This window comes from Egretta garzetta, unplaced genomic scaffold (genome assembly GCF_000687185.1).
Source record: "Egretta garzetta isolate BGI_Z169 unplaced genomic scaffold, ASM68718v1 scaffold595, whole genome shotgun sequence".
NCBI lineage: Eukaryota > Metazoa > Chordata > Aves > Pelecaniformes > Ardeidae > Egretta > Egretta garzetta.
Window position 1 is genome coordinate 485,037 of NW_009259682.1, and position 17,993 is coordinate 503,029.

General features: G+C 40.8%; 1 protein-coding gene across 1 annotated transcript; it reads right to left on the minus strand.

Annotated features, from left to right (window-relative positions):
- Positions 1-46: 46 nt before the first annotated feature.
- RLIM (ring finger protein, LIM domain interacting) lies at positions 47-13,348 on the minus strand. Its single transcript, XM_009638569.2, has 4 exons — positions 13,330-13,348; positions 8,004-8,192; positions 7,070-7,153; positions 47-6,253 (listed from the first exon to the last, which is right to left on the minus strand). The coding sequence occupies exons 2-4, from the start codon at positions 8,170-8,172 to the stop codon at positions 4,719-4,721; spliced, it is 1,788 nt and encodes a 595-aa protein (XP_009636864.1). The 5' UTR covers positions 8,173-8,192; positions 13,330-13,348; the 3' UTR covers positions 47-4,718.
- Positions 13,349-17,993: the final 4,645 nt, after the last annotated feature.

The following is a 17,993-nucleotide window of genomic DNA, read 5'->3' on the forward strand; positions in this document are numbered from 1 at the left end:
AAAAAAAAAAAAAAAAGAAAAGAAAAAAGGAAAAAGAAACCTGTTACATTCTCAGTTGGATTCAGGGCTTCCCAACCAACAGCCTTACTAGCAGGTAGTGAAATTCAGGAAGGGGGCTCGGGTATTTTAGCTTAAGGGAACAAAACCAGATCAAACAATCAAACCAAATTCAATGTGTGTTTCCCCATAAGAAGAGAAAAACAAAAGAAAAAGCTACCTCATCCCAAAAAGAGGTTGGGAAGCCCTGGTATAACAGATGCAAACTTCTTTTCTTTTTTAACACGACACAACTTACACGTACTTTGGGGAAGTTAGCGTTGATTCTGTCTCTTCACCCTCCCTTCTTCCCTCCCTAGTCCAGGATAAACAAACAAAAAGCCCAGTGTACGTCAAGGTTGGAAATATTTCTGAATTTGTTATAAATTCCCTTAACGTGGCTCCGAGCCAGCCCTTGTCCAAAGCACCTCCTCCTGGGCGAAAGGCAGAGGAGCCGGCGGACGTTTCTGTAACGACTGCCGACCTCGTCAGCTCCGTGCTCCCTTCCGTACCCTTACTCAAGCAACGCGAGCCCCTGCGGTAGGAGCAAGGACGATCGGGGCAAAACCCAAGACATCAGACAGTTAGACGAAGGGACACGTTAATGAAAAGGATCCCAAACTAAAGATGAGGCTGTGGCTAAGCCGACGGATGAAGCTTTGTATTGCAGCATGGCGGCGAAGAGCACGTTAGGAGATTTGAGGACACCCCTCCTCACACTGCTACCACGGTCAGCCTGAAGTGCGTTTTGTTCTCTCCTTCACATTAGACCCTCGTTATTCTGAGACCGCTGGGAACCTCCTCTTTGCGTAGGCAACCATAGCAAGACAAGGACGGGCTGCAGACACAGCAGGGCAAGAGTCCTTTGGACTCTCGGCATTTGCATAACGCAGCCAAGTGACAGGAACCTGGGATGACAGTCATTACCGTCCTTTGTGCCAACTTGGGTGGGAAATCCACTGGTTTTGCAAGTGGACACAATGGACAATTACAGCTCCTTCGAAACCGGTGGGCTATCAGGTCAGCGCAGCCGCTGCGCCCGCACATCAGCACCTCTCACAAAGTGTCTCGCAACTTTTAGTGAGTAATTTCTACGCATGCGATACCTACACTAATCAAATCAGTTTTAAACCAAGTCAATTAACTGCCTACAAGTTCTCCGCAAAAAAACTTGAAGAAACAAAAAAGTGCACGTGAAAGCGAGATCTAACAAACCCGGGGAATAACTCTTCACAGTCCTTTAACTGATAAAGCCCCAATTAAAAAAAAAAGAAAGTAAGCACCCACCAACTCTGTATCGGTTCACGGTCTGAGTTAAACTATCAAACGTGCTCTTAACTAAAAAATACTGCGTGTTCTTCTAGGTTTTGGCCTTGAGACTGCTTTAATTGCTGTGTATGGAGGCCCCGCGGATACAGGTCTGCCCTGTCGGAAAGGAATTCAGCTCGCATACCAGGTACTGACAGCAGGAGCTTGGGTGGTTTGCGGTTTGAGAAAAACCCACCACGACAACTACTGAGGGAACCTCCTTCAAAAATAAAATAAGGCAAGAGCTTTCAATGCAAAAGAAAGCACGCTGCTCCGAGCGGGGAGATTATCCCGAGTTATCCCGGCTGGGAGGGAAGGCTGGGAGAGGCTCCCACACGGTGGCACTGCGAACCAGGCAGCTGACGCAGCGAGGCTGCCTCTGCCTCTTCAGACTCCTCATTTCTGCACAATCAGGCCTCTGGAAATGAGAAAACCGGCCAGCGTAACCCTTCGTACGGCTACAAGCACCAGTTAAGGGGCTGTGTCCCTCCTGTGATACCAAGAAAGCGTGAACCGAGGGAAGCGAGAAATCCAAATGCTCAATACCAAAACGATTCATCAACTGCCCCTTAGGCTAATTGCGAACCTTGTTAAATCACCCTCTCCTGTGTTTTGTTAACAACCCCAGGGTTAATATCGGCTTTTCCTAACTCCAGTCTGACTTTAAAAGAACCGAAATCGAATCACCACAGAGGCCGACAGATGACTCAGCTACGTAAAGAAGTCTTTGCTGCATCAGCAGTTTCATTTCTGCCAGCTCCTCCTGACGTCAGGCAACGAACCCCCAGCGCCTTCGGCACGCTCCGCATTGGCAAAGGCATATAAAACATTGAGAACATTCAAGGTCTCCTGAACTGAGGTTAAATTATTTGTTCCTGGTACCATTTGGGAAACCTCCAACGTTTTATTAGTCGCTATTGTTACAGAAACATAAAATGTTAAGGCATGCCACTAGTAAGCTATAACAAAACCATAAAGTTGATTCTACCGACATGAACAGTTACTGGAAACTCGGAACATGAAGAAGAAAGCTCTGGCGACTGACATGTATCACAGCCGTGCTTCACATGAATTAGCACTAGCGGGTCCTTTCTGGTCACCAGCCTTAGTCCTCAGAGATGGACATCAGACTTTCAAAATCTAACGTGGTATTCATGTAGAGAGGGGTTGTTTTTTTTCCTAATTCCATGCTCCAGTAAGTCAGTAACGCTACTGGAAATGGCAACTGATCGCATGTATTTGCCATGTGAATGCTACTGGAAGAAATTCAGAAGTCTTATTTCGTTGAGGAAATTTTGGCATCGAGAGTCCAGCACCTGAAATTAAAAGCTAACTTCCAATTTTACAATGATGCATGCCAGAGGGAAAAAAATTGAAAAACATGAGCTTATTTATTCTTCTGGTCAAAAAGAATACACATAGCCCTCTGCCACGATGGTGTGTCCCACCAGGAGGAAAGCGAGCTCAATAGCAGTCAGGGTTTCCCACTGAACCAAACATCACAAAAACGCACACGTAGAAAAAATTTGGAATTTTGGGACGCTGTGGAATCCTTAACTAGCTGATAAGATGTCAAAATGGCTTAGAGCAGAGACTATAGTTTATGCAACCACCACTATAAAACACCAAAATGTGTTTTAATTAGAGAAAAGAGACAGGCCAGCTTTGGTTTTGTCATCTGAGGAACAAGCAACATTTCCCACACAGCCAGCAAGAGCAGTTCATATCCCTTCAGAACTACAGCCCTGAGGCTGAAATAAATATTGCTTTCCCTGTTGCACATGTAAGCTAGGGGAAAAAAAATCATTAGAGAATAAAACAACAGGTCATTGAGGGGGAGGGATGCTTTCCCCGGCTCTGACGAGAGCTGGGGTACATTCTCCAATTCTCAATTACAATATCCCACGCACATGATTTTAAAAGGTAAATTCAACTCATTTTAATCTACCCAATAAGGAATATAAAGAGTTTGCTGGGGTTTTTTAATATTATTCTTAGAATTGGCTACACACTGAAGTGTACTCCCATAATCAATTTTCATTTTCAAATTTAACCTAGCACCCTAATAATCTGATTTTCCAGTTTATAATACTGAAGTTACTTTTTCTGTGGCACTCAAGTCACAGGCTACCAACGCTGGACGTAGCAGAGTGTTCACGCCACAGATGCAGAGGTTATCAATACACGTGAAGCTGGTGGGGGAAGAAAAAGAAAAACCTGTCACTACTTGTCTGCTGAATAATTACTCAGAGTTGTCTCAAAAACTGAAAGCTGATAGAAAAATTGGGGATAAGCCTCCCTGAATGAACTGGTACATACCGGTTTGTATTGTTACATATCAGCAACCACACCAAGAAATAACCAGCCGTTAGAACAGTTTCTAATTTTTATCATCTTTTTTGGTGGCATTACTCAGCCAAAACACTGCAATTATAACATTTAATTTCCTTTTTTTTTTTTTTAATGCAATTAAGATGTCTAATTCAACTGTTTTTATATTACAGTAGCTGTTCACATAAATAGTACAGATATGCACTGCTCTTGACAGGTACACAGTTACAAAAGCAGCTCTCTTGTATTTAGTTTGCTCTCTGTGTGGTGGGGTTTGTATGAAAAGCATTCTTGATTTCTAAGCATGGTACAATTTTAATTCTTAATGCGTTAGTACAACAGTGCATTGGAAAAGTACTGAGCTTCTACAAAAAAGCTTTACAATTTTAAAACAGATTTTTTTTTTTTATTTAAACAAGCATAGGCAATTCTTATATTTCCACAACAAGATAAATATCCCAATTAAGCTAACAGCTCATCCTACAGCGTGCCATAGTGATGGGGAAAGGGCTAACATTAGTGTTATTTACACAGACATGTCCAATATTAACCCAGTATGAAAATTAAAAGTACGTTCAAGTGTGCAATTAAGTTCATATTATTTTTTCAGATAGTTGGATTCCTTGCAAAAATTCCTCTTCAACTCATGTACATTTAGCTGGGACGACTTCTCAAAGAACGCCTCATAAGCACAATCTTGAGGACAAAATGTTTATTGGACTGGGATGGCAGGGGCTGGGTGGGGGAAAGAACTTAATACTCGTCACAAAGAAGAAAAAAAAAAAAAAAAAGTATTTTTAAGTGAGTAGATGTCTTTGGACAAGTGAGATTTAACACCCAAACTGACTAGATCTTGAAAGCCCTAATTAAAGAAATTTTCCAATTTTAAAAGCTTGAATTCAGAGAAAACGCTTTCATGAGGGAAGATGCACTCCAAGTCATTACTATACACTGAGGTACCACTCAAAAAGTGGCCATAAAGGAAGTGACTTCTTTGCCCATCACTATCACACTAGCTGCTTGGCCATAAATCCAGATCTCATTTAGACAACACTCTCTCTGTTACCAGAAGCTAAGACTGCTCTGCGACAAATGGGACAAGTGGAATTTTCTGATAACCAGCGATCAATGCAGTGGACATGATACTCGTGTGAACAAGGCAATTTACGGAGCTTGTTGCCTTCCGTGTACTCTGTAATGCACACACTACAGGTTTTCAGAGCATCGCTCTCACCAAAATTCCTCATTGCTAGGTTGTCAATTTGTTCTTTGGTGAGTCCTCTTGGTTGGTCATCATCATCTTCGTTTAGCAGGAAAAATTGTGCTAGGCTAAGGAATGGTAGAGAACCACTTTCTTCAAATGTGACCGATCCCCTCGCATTCCGACCTTCCCGTCTGGCACCAGATGTTGAACCACCTTCGTTACCACCTTCATACACCTCCCCTGAGCTAACATCTGTACTTTCATTGCTTGACGTACCACCACCTCCGTTCTGTGGCTCAGATGCATCCACGTTCTGATTTGGAGTAGGGCCGCTAGGATCTGCATCACTATCACTATACATGAAGTAACTCAGCTCTCCGAAGCCTGTCATTATCTGCCTTAGCATAGTCTGAATAGCAACTGATGTAGTCTCGCTCAAGCCTGTGTTTAAGATCCTACGGATAGGAATCCTAATGGTACTGACGTAAGTTCTCACTCCAGCCCGTTCTGAACGTGAAAATGTGCGCCTAAACCCTCCCCGTTCACTTTCGTAAGTGACTGTGTTGTTAGGTGTCTGGGACCTGGAGCGAGTTCTGTTGGCTATGCTGTCTCTTTGCCGGTATTCTCCTGGACGAACTCTTCTCACCTGAAGATCAAGTACTATGGTAGGAGGCCTCTGCCCAGGAGCTGCGGACTCACTGGTGCCGTTAGTTTCCGAAGAACCTGCTGCTTGAGGGACAGGTCTTGTTTCAGGGGTTGAAAACAGAACTGCATTTTCACTTGGCATCTCAGTCCCCACTGTATGCTGCCTTAATGTCACGTGCTGCCTAGTTCTAGAGCTTCCCTCGGCTTCATTCACTGCGGAGTAGTCAAGTGTTTGAGATGATGTATTGTGATGAGACCTGCGAGGAGTCTCACTCACTGGATTAATAGGTGACCTACTTCTATCAGTCCTAGCCCGCGTTCTCCGCTGTTCTGGACTCCTACTTCTCGCTCTCCTCTGCCCTCTAGGAGGGGAAGCTTCCTCAGTTGTTAGCTCCTCCGAAGTGCTCCTTTCTGATCCAGGCTGCCTTACAGATGGCGATTCAGACCTTGGAATTTCAGAGTCACTTTGGCTGTTTTCCAAATCCTCCCCACTGGAAGGCTCTACAGATGGCTCGTTCTCAGTTTCTGGATTTGTGTTCCCATTATTACGGTTGACATTTATTTCCAAACTGAATCTGAAGTCACCACTATTTGGGTTAGTCCGGCTCACTGCTCTCCAAGACTGGTTTCCTCGTTGCCCACTTCGTGTTGTATTTCCAGTCTGTCGGACTGAATTAAGCCAGTCTATTATAGAATCTCCATTTGAAACATCTTCTGCGGACTCTGCACCTGCGAAAAAGACAGGGAACTACCAAAATTAGAGTACTGAGCTAATTTTGGAGTGATCTTTTCCAAGAACATAACTGCTTAGTTTAACAAGTAACAACTGCTTAATCCTACCAAGTGCTATTGTGGTTTCACACATAGCATCACAATTGTTATCTACCAGAGCTCTTCTAAGGGAGCAGGAGTGGACATTTTTCTAGTATGTACAGATAGGCTGCAGCCATCACATAGCAAACAAGTCGTCAAAATAACACATACTGTTTACTGTAAGTAAATGGAAAACCACATTTCAGGTGTCATAACACATCAATATTCTGTGTTTTCCCTTCCAAACGATTAAGCGCTCTATCGGCCACTAAATAGAGAACTAAGTTTGTCCCGAGCCTTCACTTGAAGAATGGCTTTTTAGCAAACCTATCTCACTAAAGAATGAGTCCCAGTGGTAAGCTCCAAGCATCCTCCACCAATCTCTATAGCAACGTTGGAAGGGAAGAATGGTGAATAAAAAACCCCCCCCCAAAAAAAAAACAAGAGAGAGATTGCCAAAAAGCATCCCAGAAGGGAGCAGACAGGAAGGCAATCTTAAATTAAAAAAAAAAAAAAAAAAGAAACTTTATCTTGATGAAGATAACAGATGTGTTATGAGTGAAATCTGTCCCAAACTGACCTCTGCAGCAGATAATCAGACATAACGTTCACTTAGTTTTGAAACAAAGCTCACCTTGCACCTGCCTAGGCTTAACTTGTTCCACTCCTGCACTCAAGTTAAGGTCCGTATGGGGTGCTAAAGTTAAGAGTTTTCACAAATACTGTATATACCTCTATTCTCATCACTGTTTTGCTGTGGCGGACCTTCTTTAACTTGGTGTAGCCTTCTCAGCAACTCTTCTTCAGTAATTTCACCTTAGAAAATAAGCAAAATTTTCCAAAAATATTTCCAAATCATATGTATGGCAAGCATCATCAAAAGCTTCTAAAGAAGGTACAAGCCACTGCTTGTCTTTTTTCCTAATTAAATCCTGCCATAATGAGACTGCCAAACAGGTTGCTAAGGGGAAGTTCAGACACTTCAGCACCATTGTCCCAAGTAAGTTTTGCTGAAGCCGAAAGATCCAAAAATGTCAACCTCTTCACGACAGACGGCTTTCTGGTTCTGTAATCTCTACAACATATCAGCAATTTTCATCACCCTATACCAAATCAAATGGCTGTCCAGAGTAAAATATTTAAGATAATACCTTCACAAGCATGAAAAAAGTTTAAATTAGTTGAAATAAAGTTTTAAATCACAACTGGTTTGAATCAGGTATCATCCTATGAAGATTCAATTTAAAGTAATAAGTCAATTGAAAACTGACAGAAAAAGGCCCATGCAGAATCTCGTACCAGGCTACTTATCCTAGTTACAAACTCTTAACCTCACCAGCAGGAAATTTTCACACAGATGCTTACGGGAGATTCTTTCTTGATCAAAAATATCTAAGGGTCCATAACAGGAACTGGGTCAACTCTGGGTGTTCCCACCAAGTTGCGTAAATACTAGACTTTTATATCTGATGAATCCACACCATCCTACCTCCCTCTCCACTAGTCAAAGGACAGCTCAAATTTGAGTATGCACAAATTAGTAAGAAGCTACTTCCTACCATGGAGCACAACTGCAGCACAGTGAAACAGTTTCAGGAGAACAGAAAATGACACGAAACGCCTACAAGCAATTCTAGTAAGATGTACATACACAAGCATTACCTACCTGGTGTTCCTAGCAAATTGTTATCTCTCATAAGCCTGTAGTCCTCTTCACTCAGGTTGTTTACAAACTGATAGAAAGCTTCTTCTCGATCTAACCGATCTAGCTGACTCTGACGTTGGGCTTCCGATTGATCAATATTTCCTTTATCACTAGAATCTGAGCTTTCCATCTTGATGAGTGGAAGAGTACCTAAAAAGGAGAAAATAATCCTTCATCCAGCGCAGTGAAATATAGCATGAAATTTAGGTATGTTTAACCTGTACTACGCCCTTCATTGTTATCCTTAAATTTGGCAAGGGGGGGTAGTAGTTTGCTAATGAAGCTTCAGTCAAGATAAGCTGCATAACCACAGGAATCACAAATAAAATAATTCTCAAAGCACAAACCTCTTCAAGAAGTACAAACAAAATCTATGCCTGTCATTATCAAATACTCAACAAAGCAGCAAGTACAAACACGTGGAATAACATCAGCCATAACCCTTAGTCCATTTTTACATAGTTGACTCAGTGTCCACAACTACCCGCTTTTTAGTGTAAAATATTCCTAATACTGCAACTGCCTGACAAATAATCAAACCATCCTTGATCATGCTCTCTAACTGTAAACGAGCTTGGGGTTAAGTGTCCATCACTTCTTCCTGCCCTGCACTATGGTGAGGAAAGCAGGAATCAATCTAACACTGCCTGCTATGAGAAATGCCCCTTCCACATCCAAGTGAATTTTAACAGAATGAAGGGGTGATGAAGAATTCAAATATAGAAGATGGAAGATGCCATGGAACACCACGTGTGCAAAAAACCCCCAAACAGCCCCAACAATCCAGACTATTAGCTTCCTCAAAAAAGGAAAAGGGTTTGTAAAATCATCTTTGTAGTTTTACGTCAAGAGAAGAATTTGCCTGCAAGTTTCAGCATTTACTGAATTACTGATGTTGATGACTAGATTTCCAGGACAAAATTTCACAGTGCACACTAGGTATAACTTCTGCTATAAGTAGCTGTCTTCCATATTGTGTATTTTTTAATATAACCTTCTCCTTGTATTGTTTTTCATTTGGATGAGATCTTTGACAACGTCTCTGTCTCAAAAAAAAAAAAAATGCCATGTCTATATTTCATAAATACTATAACAAAATACATGCAAATGCAGAAGAGATTCTGGTACTACTTGCGCCACACAAATATATCAAATGAAGTTAAAATAATAACTAGTTTCCTTAATCACTACGCCTCGCTACTCACAACATCAAGATTTTTCCTGTACAACTGGTAGAATCTAGTTACTCAGAGAGGTGATTAGCAAGCTAATCCTCCGCATGCTAAAAAGCTCTGCAATAACATTCCCCATCAGAAAACATTCCTTTCATTTAAACCATACTTCATGTGACATGAAAATACTGGAAGAATAAAGCTTTTCTGCTTCTCACTGGAAAATTTCCAACACTTAGACATCTGTCTAGTGCAAAAAGCATCTTTTTTTGGTTTGTCAGCACAGCTGTCAAGTGAAGACTGCCCACAGTTTACATTAGTGCTTCTCCACAGAAGAGCAGCACTGCATGATCTCCAGGGGTAGCTTATCTCAACCACTGTTGTGAAAATTAAAGTGCACTGACAACCTCCGTGTATAACAGCAGAAAATTCCACAGGATAGGACATCCCATTATTGCAGACTTGCAGATCGTAAAACAGCTACTCCAACCCTCTTTGCCTTGAACTCTGATGCAGTAGAACTTATTTTTAAGTTAGTCACATTAAGGCACAAATGAGTTGTTGTCACTTAGTAAGACGGTATGCAAGGCCACTGGGTATTATTTGGTTCTGTGAATTTCTGCCATTTTACCAAAGAAATGAGGCTTCATTTTCACCTTTTTATCAGTAAGCAGCAGCAATCACTAGGGTTACTGCCGTTTCAAATGGAAGCCCACGAGCTTCCTCTGCATTGCTAAGTCTCTGATGCAATCTGGAGACTGCATGGCCAGTATGAAGACTTGCATGGGACGTGCTGTCAAATACACTGATAAATGAACCCATTCACGGTGAAAGTTGTGCAATGGACTCAGCAGGTATGTTCAGCTTGGACTGGGCTCAGTTACGAAATCTGTATGCCCTTCAAATCTCAGACATTTATTTCTAATGAGAACATAGCTTGCTTGAAATGCAAAACAACTTTTTACAAGCTTTCTGTAGCAGAATTATGACTCCAAGTAACTTCACTTAAAGAGATATTCATTCTAGAGAAGATACCAGAAATACAAAGACAGCTGCTATTAAAAGAGCCATCTGAATAAAGCCTCAAGTAGAACAAGAGACTTGCATCCAAAATAAAACCTTGAAAGATGCATTAGTTCCTGGGGATACTCATCAAAACTCTAACCAGCGTTCCCTTTTTTAGGACAACAACAAAACAAAGTTGACGATTAAGAAGTAAGGGAATGTATTTAGATGCTAAGGGACAGGAGCAGCATGAAGTTTTGTGAAATATTTTCTCAAAAATGACTGCCACCTTGGTATTTACTGACTTTGAAATACATAGAACGTCTTCGTGAAGATGGTATTATCAACATACTTGTAAGCATTAGACTAATTCTACAACAGCTTTTAAAGAAGAAAACCACACTATGCATACAAAGCATGACATTTGTTTACTGCTTATGCTTTGAAATTTTCCTTTTAACTGCAATTCCAGTGCTTGCAGGCACCTTAGCCATATAATGCCTATTTGATTCAAAGACATTCACCCATTCCATTCCAGAAGACGATGGGGTATTATTCTTGGTCAGGGGGAAAAGGAGGTGTCAAAATACGTGAAGTGGGAGGGGAAAAAATAATCTCCTCTTTACCAACAGACTGATGTCAGTGTTACTTATTTCCAGGTTTGCTCTTCTTTTCTCCTCTATCATCTCGTATCTTCCCTCCTGAACCATAAAATCAGCCACCGGTCAAGAATGAAAAGATGCTAGTGCTAAGGAAAAAGCCTCAGAGGTGGGATCCTGAATTAAGAATTTAATTTGCATTAGGACTATTCCTATTAGTCACAAAATCGCGGTGTTTTCCTACTGCAAGCTACTGTAACAGATTACACTGGCCTGCTGTACCCCAATTTCATGCCGTTTAGATTCACAGCATTTCTAGGATATTGAAGCTATATGGAATGTTTACATTGATGGAAACACAGATGGCAAAGAAACGCATAAATGCACATCACATTCTCCCAACCTTATTGTTGACAGCAAATGGGACAACACTCTTCAAACTAGAGCTCTGATATTATAGCCAGTAAATGGAAAATAGGATTTCTACCCCAAGGCTTCTGCTACTTTCTACCTCTTCACTGTCCGCTCAGCTCATTGCCCACATTGTCCATTTGAAGCTTCACCTCCCACTGCTGAGCACGACGTTACCAGACTGAACTTACTAGAATATTTAGACTGCTACTGCCTCAGCATGACTCCGTGGGTCCCACCTGGCTGTACAACAGGATTTCCAGGGTGGCAGTTACTACATCACCTCGCTCCTATTTCAGCATGGCAGGGTGTTGCAGAAATAACCTGAAAAGCTCTCCCTCATTCAGGATTCTGCTCTCAGCTCATTCACCGCAGAAAATTAAGACTGGTTTAAGGAAGCTGACTACAGTGACACTAGGAAACCTGATGAGGGGAAAACCAAGAGGTATACTATCAAGTTACAACAAAATAACCAACATTTGATTATCTAATAAGCAGGTGTGCTTCAACTCTGCTTCTCTTTCTTCCAATGGTTTAGTTCAACTCCAAGTAAGACTTGTTCTTATCCAAGTTAAGAGATTCAGAACTTCCTTCTTTAGTGTCCTCCCTTGTCAGCACTGAGTTGACAAAGGGTGGGGAAGGTTACATCTATGAGCAGGAAGTTCAGATCTGCTGATTATTGCCAACTTCAGCAGAGATATCCAGCAATGAGAATTTCTCAATGGGGAAATGGGGTGAGTGGGGGTGTCACCTAAAGGCTCCACAAAACAAGAGAATCATAGCTAAAATAAACAATTTTCTCCTTTAAAAAAAAGAAATGAAGGGACATATTCTTCACCAGCTGAATATCCAGACACATCAACTACAGTGAATTCTTAATTGGTGTTCCCATCCTTCCACAAGTCAGCAAAGCATCTTCCCTGCAGTTCTGCTCCAACAATCTCGGAGATTTCCGAGCACAAATGACTAGCTGTCTCTCCACTGCTGCTAGTGAATGCAGACACAAAACCAGTAAGCCCACACAAAGTATGCTTGTTACGTTCCTTTATTCAAGAGGAAGTAATACTGTGCTCTTTTGGATAGGAACAATTTAAGAGTACCAGATATTCCTTCAATCATGCAAAGTTATCATTTCTACAGCACAAAAAATATTTTTATATTTTCCCCTATGCCAAGTCGTGTGTAAACTAAATCCAATCAGTCAGGAATTTACTACTGCTTAAAAACAATCTAGTGGGACAGCAAGCAGTGATAAAACCTTGCACTGTCCATTTACCTTCAACAATAACGCTGTGTAACTCCATATGTTTAGCACTTACAGACTACAGAATTCTTCCCAGAAAAAGTACTAATGGACCATAAGGCACAGTGATAAATCACTACCTCTTCCTCCTTCAAAAGTGTGTAATATCTAACATTAGTTCTCTGTATTGAATACCAAGATGCTACCTTAACCTCATTCCTGATTTTTAATTAAAAAAAAATTACATAAAACATTAAAACTCTCATTAAACTAAGTAAAACTTAGAAGATCTGACAAACTCAGAAATCACTCGTTTGCAGGGTTCAAAGAAAAAGCAATACCTTAAAGTTAGAATCTCCCTTAGATTTATGAGGCAAGTCTCAAATTTTAGCAGGAGAAAAGCACTGAATTAGTTAAACTGCAGAAATAACTCAGCTGCTCAGGAGCTAGTTCTGCAACAATATTTACTCTAAAATTCACCCCATCGAGGTGTTACCGGTATTTCAACGTTACATGTGAATTTGTAGCACCCTATATGTTAGGAACATTTCCTGAACTACCTCACATCCCAGCAACATAATTAATACCTTTGTATAAACAAGAAAGACGATGGCAATATGAGTAAGTGCTTCATAGATGTGCTCAGCAGAAGGCTAATTTCTCATTTATGATTCATAACCTCATCTTAATTAGGTACTTCAACCAGTAGAGCACCTTGCTTACTTCCAGTCTGCAGAAATTAGCAAACCCTTTGACTAGAAGAAATGACTCAGTAGTGGAAGCCAGAAATACTCATTTTTTGTGTTGGGTTGTTACAGATTAACTATTTTTTCCTTCCCTGCTTTCACTGAACATACCTCAAAGACATTTCAGCTCTAAAGCAGAAGTACAACACAGCTGTCTGTTTGAAGGGCTTTCCATGAACTCTGACTTCAGCAGCTCTAACATACCATCCCATTTGGCAGGCCCGGCCCCAGCCAGCAGTCTCTCCAGTTCCAATTCTCAAATGACACAGGAACAGCAGCTAGAACAGGCAGTTCTGTTACCCTGGGTTCTTTAAGCACAATCAGAAACAACTTCGTGTGCAGTATTCATCTGACCCACCCCACCTCCCAACTACAAGATTTTCCTAGAAGAATTAAAAGTTGAAAAATAGTTTCCATGCCAGTCAGTATCCAATTTCTCAATATTCAAAACTAGCAGAAAGTAAGACATAACAGAAACTACATTTTCATCTTAAATATTTCATCATTCAAGCCTGCAAGCTCAAAAGCAGAAGTAAACACTGACTGTCAGTGAATCCTATCATTAAAGGAAAAAGATACCATAAACCAGTACAATTAATCAGCTATCTATCTGCATTATACATGGAGCTTCATTGTGTCAAGTTTGGGGTTTTTTCTTTTCTTTTTGTGCAGGTGCACAAGTTTCCTTTTGAGATCACACCGAAGGCTTTGATAGCATAGGTACAATTCACTCATCTACAACTCAGAAACGGTTAACAAGTAACAAACTTTTCTAGTTTTCAAAGTTGCATCATGAATTTTGGATATGCTCTCTTTTTTTTCCTGCTATTCTTACTTTCTATTGACACTCTGATGAACAACGGATCTATGCTCTTACTAGATTTCTACCAAACGTACAGATTTTAAACACTCAAGAACTCCCTATGTCCTCTTTGCCTCAAAAAATATCATGGAACATGTACCACTTTTGGAAGGCTGGAAGAAAATTTGGTCTTCTATGAAGTGCTCCGTCTACACTGCTGTAAAATTTAATGCCAGCTTAACAAGGAGTGTTAAACATCGATTCAGCTATTTCACTACCCCAGTATGTTTCAAAGCAAAGGCTGTAAAACAAGATGTCATTCCGAACATACATTTTAAACAACAAAAAGCAGATGAATACTTTTGCAGAACAGTTGCAGACAATTCCACAGAAAAAAAAAAAAAAAAAAAAAAAGAGGAAAACATTAAAACATTTCAACAGAAGCAACTGCTGAGATGAAGAAGAGAAACACTTAGATATATTAACAACTCCTGAGAAGTCAGAAGGAAGTGAGGAAATCAGGGTACAGACTCCCAGCAGTCTGCAACAGTCCTACAGTATCTAAGGCAGAGTAGCCATCTTACTGTACAAATTCCCAACTCAAAGAGCTCTACTTAAAAAAGAAACAAAACTCATTACAGCTTTCCAATGTTATCTTCCATACAGAAGGGCAGAGCTTAGCAGTTCCAGAATACTGAGAGCATGTAGAACGGAGATGGAGCTCTGAAAATAAAACGCAGTAAGAACTGCCAAAATCCAGGGCTTTACATTTTATCATCTGCACTTACTAAAACAACACTTTTCACATGCAAGTTGACAGTAAAATTAAGATAGTACTGCCTTTTACCCTCAAATACAGATGATACCACAGAAGAGAATGCTTAGCGTATACAAGGTGTAACAAGTTTCCAGCACTGGAGTCTTGTGAAATGGTGCCGTTTCCCCCCCAGAAGCGAGCTGTCAGCAAGTAGAAGACCCACTGTGCAGCTCAAAGGAAGAAGTCATGCTGTACGCAAGTAATCAGTGTTGACGCTGAAAGACAGCAGTATGAACAGGACTGACATCCAAGGAAGTTGTACCCACAAAACCACATGATGACCATCACGTAGTGTTTTGCTTTCTGAAGAAAAAGAACTTCTGGTTAGTGAAAGCACTAAGCCAATCGTAACTCAGTGAATTTCAATGAAAAAAGAAAAACCCATCTTTAAATTTACTACCAAATCTCACTGTTTCCACAGAACTGCTGCTAATACAGCTACTACTGAAAGAAAGGCCAATAAAACAATGACAATCACTACCACCGCAAGCCACACAGGAATTCCAATACATGGATTTTTGTTGTTGTTTATGTCTAGTGCCCAACAAATATAGAAGTGGAAAATAAAATTAAGTAAAATCTATTTGAATTTAAATAGATACCTGTAAGACTAGAATTCCATTTCTGATCATTTACCAAGGCAGGCAAGCTCAAGCTTTTTAACAAGACTATGCGCACATACATCTTGCATATTGAAATTGAGCGCTCTAAGCAAAATGTTCTTAAGTTACTAAATTGAAGAGAAAATGTGAGCTGATTTTTCCTACATAGTCAATTATCATTAGATGATTTTATGAGACCGTACAACTCTGCAGACCTCCTTGAGTGAAAAGCTGAGCTTCAACACTGCACATTGGCAAAAAGTTACCAACAAGCACCTTGTTAATATAAATGTGAACAGTTTGAAGGAGACACAGGGCCGTGTGTTTCTTATGATCTCGACTGCAGCCAGGAACTCGTGCAAAAGCAGAATGGAGTCTTCTGGCTATCCCTACTCGCCATACAAAGGTCCTGACTAAGTTATTACACTGCTACGCTGTTTAGAAGCATTGGTTTTTGAGCTGCACAAGACTGCTGTAAAAATATCTTGAAGACAGAGATGTTCATGTTTGGTTTTATGCCTTCAAGATTAATTTTTGCAAGCTCAGGAGTTGGGAAGTTTTCACCAAGACTGAGATTAAGTCACAAAAAATTGGATAAATACCCAACAATCTTGCTTGGATTCAAATGTTTTAATACATGGAAACTGAATTCTCTACCAAAAAAATTTAGAACAGTCTAGTAATGTGTTAAGCTATATTAAATTGGACTTAAATGCAATCTTTAGACTCAAGTATATGTAGTCATTACATTATGTTATGGCTGTAGAAAAAGTACAACACTTCTGCTGCAACTAGAAGCATTCTACTAAGATCAAGGAATTTATTTCGATACATTCCCATAGGGAAGAGGAATAAAGGAGCAAGCTAGGCAGGTACATTAATATATAGGCGTTTTGAAAACATTTCCATTTAAGGATCACATTATCCATTCCTCTAAAAATACCAATACAAAAAAAACCAAAAAAACACCAAACCAAAAAACCACATAGTGGAGACCAGACACTTATAACACTGTTTTTCCAGTACACATTGGCACATCTATGAATTCAGTAATACGGAAAATAAATATGATACAGATAACAACCACTACATGCTTGAAAAATGCTGGTGTGGTTATTTCAGTGACAAACATTTATGTAGTCAGAATTGCTGATGAAGAGAACACTGTAGTTGTTATGCTTTAGTGGTCTAGCATAACAAGAAGCCCTTAATTTTATAATGTGTGGTGTGTTTCCCCTTGTCAGGAGCAGGCAAAACATCATTCCAAGCTATAATTCTTTAATTCCAAAATGGTAAACCTGTAGATATAATGTAATATAATACAGTCAGCTTAACTGCTAGTTGACCACTACAACAAAACTAAGCATCTGACTCTCAATTAAGATAATTAACTGCACAAGCAGCCGCCAACTGTTTATTTTTTTAAAAAGACTTGACAAGTCGCCGCAATTAAAATTCAGGGACAAATCGGTGTCAGAGCTTCTTCAGCATTTTGACAACGATTTACAACTTGAAATTAACCAGGACTGCCAATATGGGTAGGGAAAATAAATCAGATGTCTGATGGTACTATTGGGTACAATTGAGTTTGAATTGTTGTTTACAAGCTTTTCTGTATAAAGACTATATCCTCCTGAAAAATGGTGAAACAAACAAAACTATTACAAAAGAAAAAAATCTGTATTTTTTGCTGTGGAACCTTCTGTCAAGCTCCTTCTACCACACACTAAAATCAAGACACGTAACAAGCCTTACTAGCTACATTATATACATATCATACACAACCTGATTTTGCTCCTCCATTAAAGCAGATCACTGAAGATAAAGCCATACATACACCTGGACTTGACAATGGTTTTGAAACACAGTAAACAGAAACCTTAAATGTCAACAAACAGTATTCAAAAGGGAAGGAAAAACTAGCACAGGAAACTAAGGTGACAGAGCAAAGATGACATAATTAACTGGAGAGAAATTAATAGGCTAGGAATAGCGAATATCACAGCTTTTAACAGGTCACAAGCTGATCCAGACCCTTACACCAGACACAGCGGGATATGAAGAGTTCCTCTTGCCTGTCTCTCACAACAGAGCTTCTTGTCTCAACTCACGAGAAGAACAGACTGAAAACACGGTCCTGAAGAGCTGCGATTCCTTAGGTAGGCAATAAACAGTATGGCGAGGCTCAAGATAGGGGCTATAACTGCCCCCCACACTCCACTCCTCCAAAACGGGGCTAGTTTAAATTCCTCCTGCAAGCCTAAGCGGCCGCCTAGAGGGTGAGGGGCCCAGCAGCCCTCCCCGAGGGGGGAGCGCAAACCCTCCTCCAGCTCCAAATGGAGGAACAGGTTCGCCCCGCTTCAGCGGGGAGGCCCCGCCACACGGCCCGGGAGAAATGGGAAAAGTCCCCAGGGTGACAGAACCCGGCTCATCCGGGGGAGACGGGGGCCGAGGATCCTCGCAGTGCCCCGGGCACACCCGCCCGCAGACCGCCATCACCGCCCCCAGCTCCATCACGGCACCCCGCTCCGCCTCTGCCGCGGGGCGGTTTCGG

Excerpts from the sequence above, each read along its gene's own strand:
- RLIM (XM_009638569.2), bottom strand. The coding sequence starts at position 8,172 with ATGGAAAGCTCAGATTCTAGTGATAAAGGAAATATTGATCAATCGGAA. Across the intron at positions 7,154-8,003 it reads CAATTTGCTAGGAACACCAG|GTGAAATTACTGAAGAAGAG; the intron begins GTAGGTAATGCT and ends TTATTTTCTAAG. Across the intron at positions 6,254-7,069 it reads AAACAGTGATGAGAATAGAG|GTGCAGAGTCCGCAGAAGAT; the intron begins GTATATACAGTA and ends TCTTTTTCGCAG.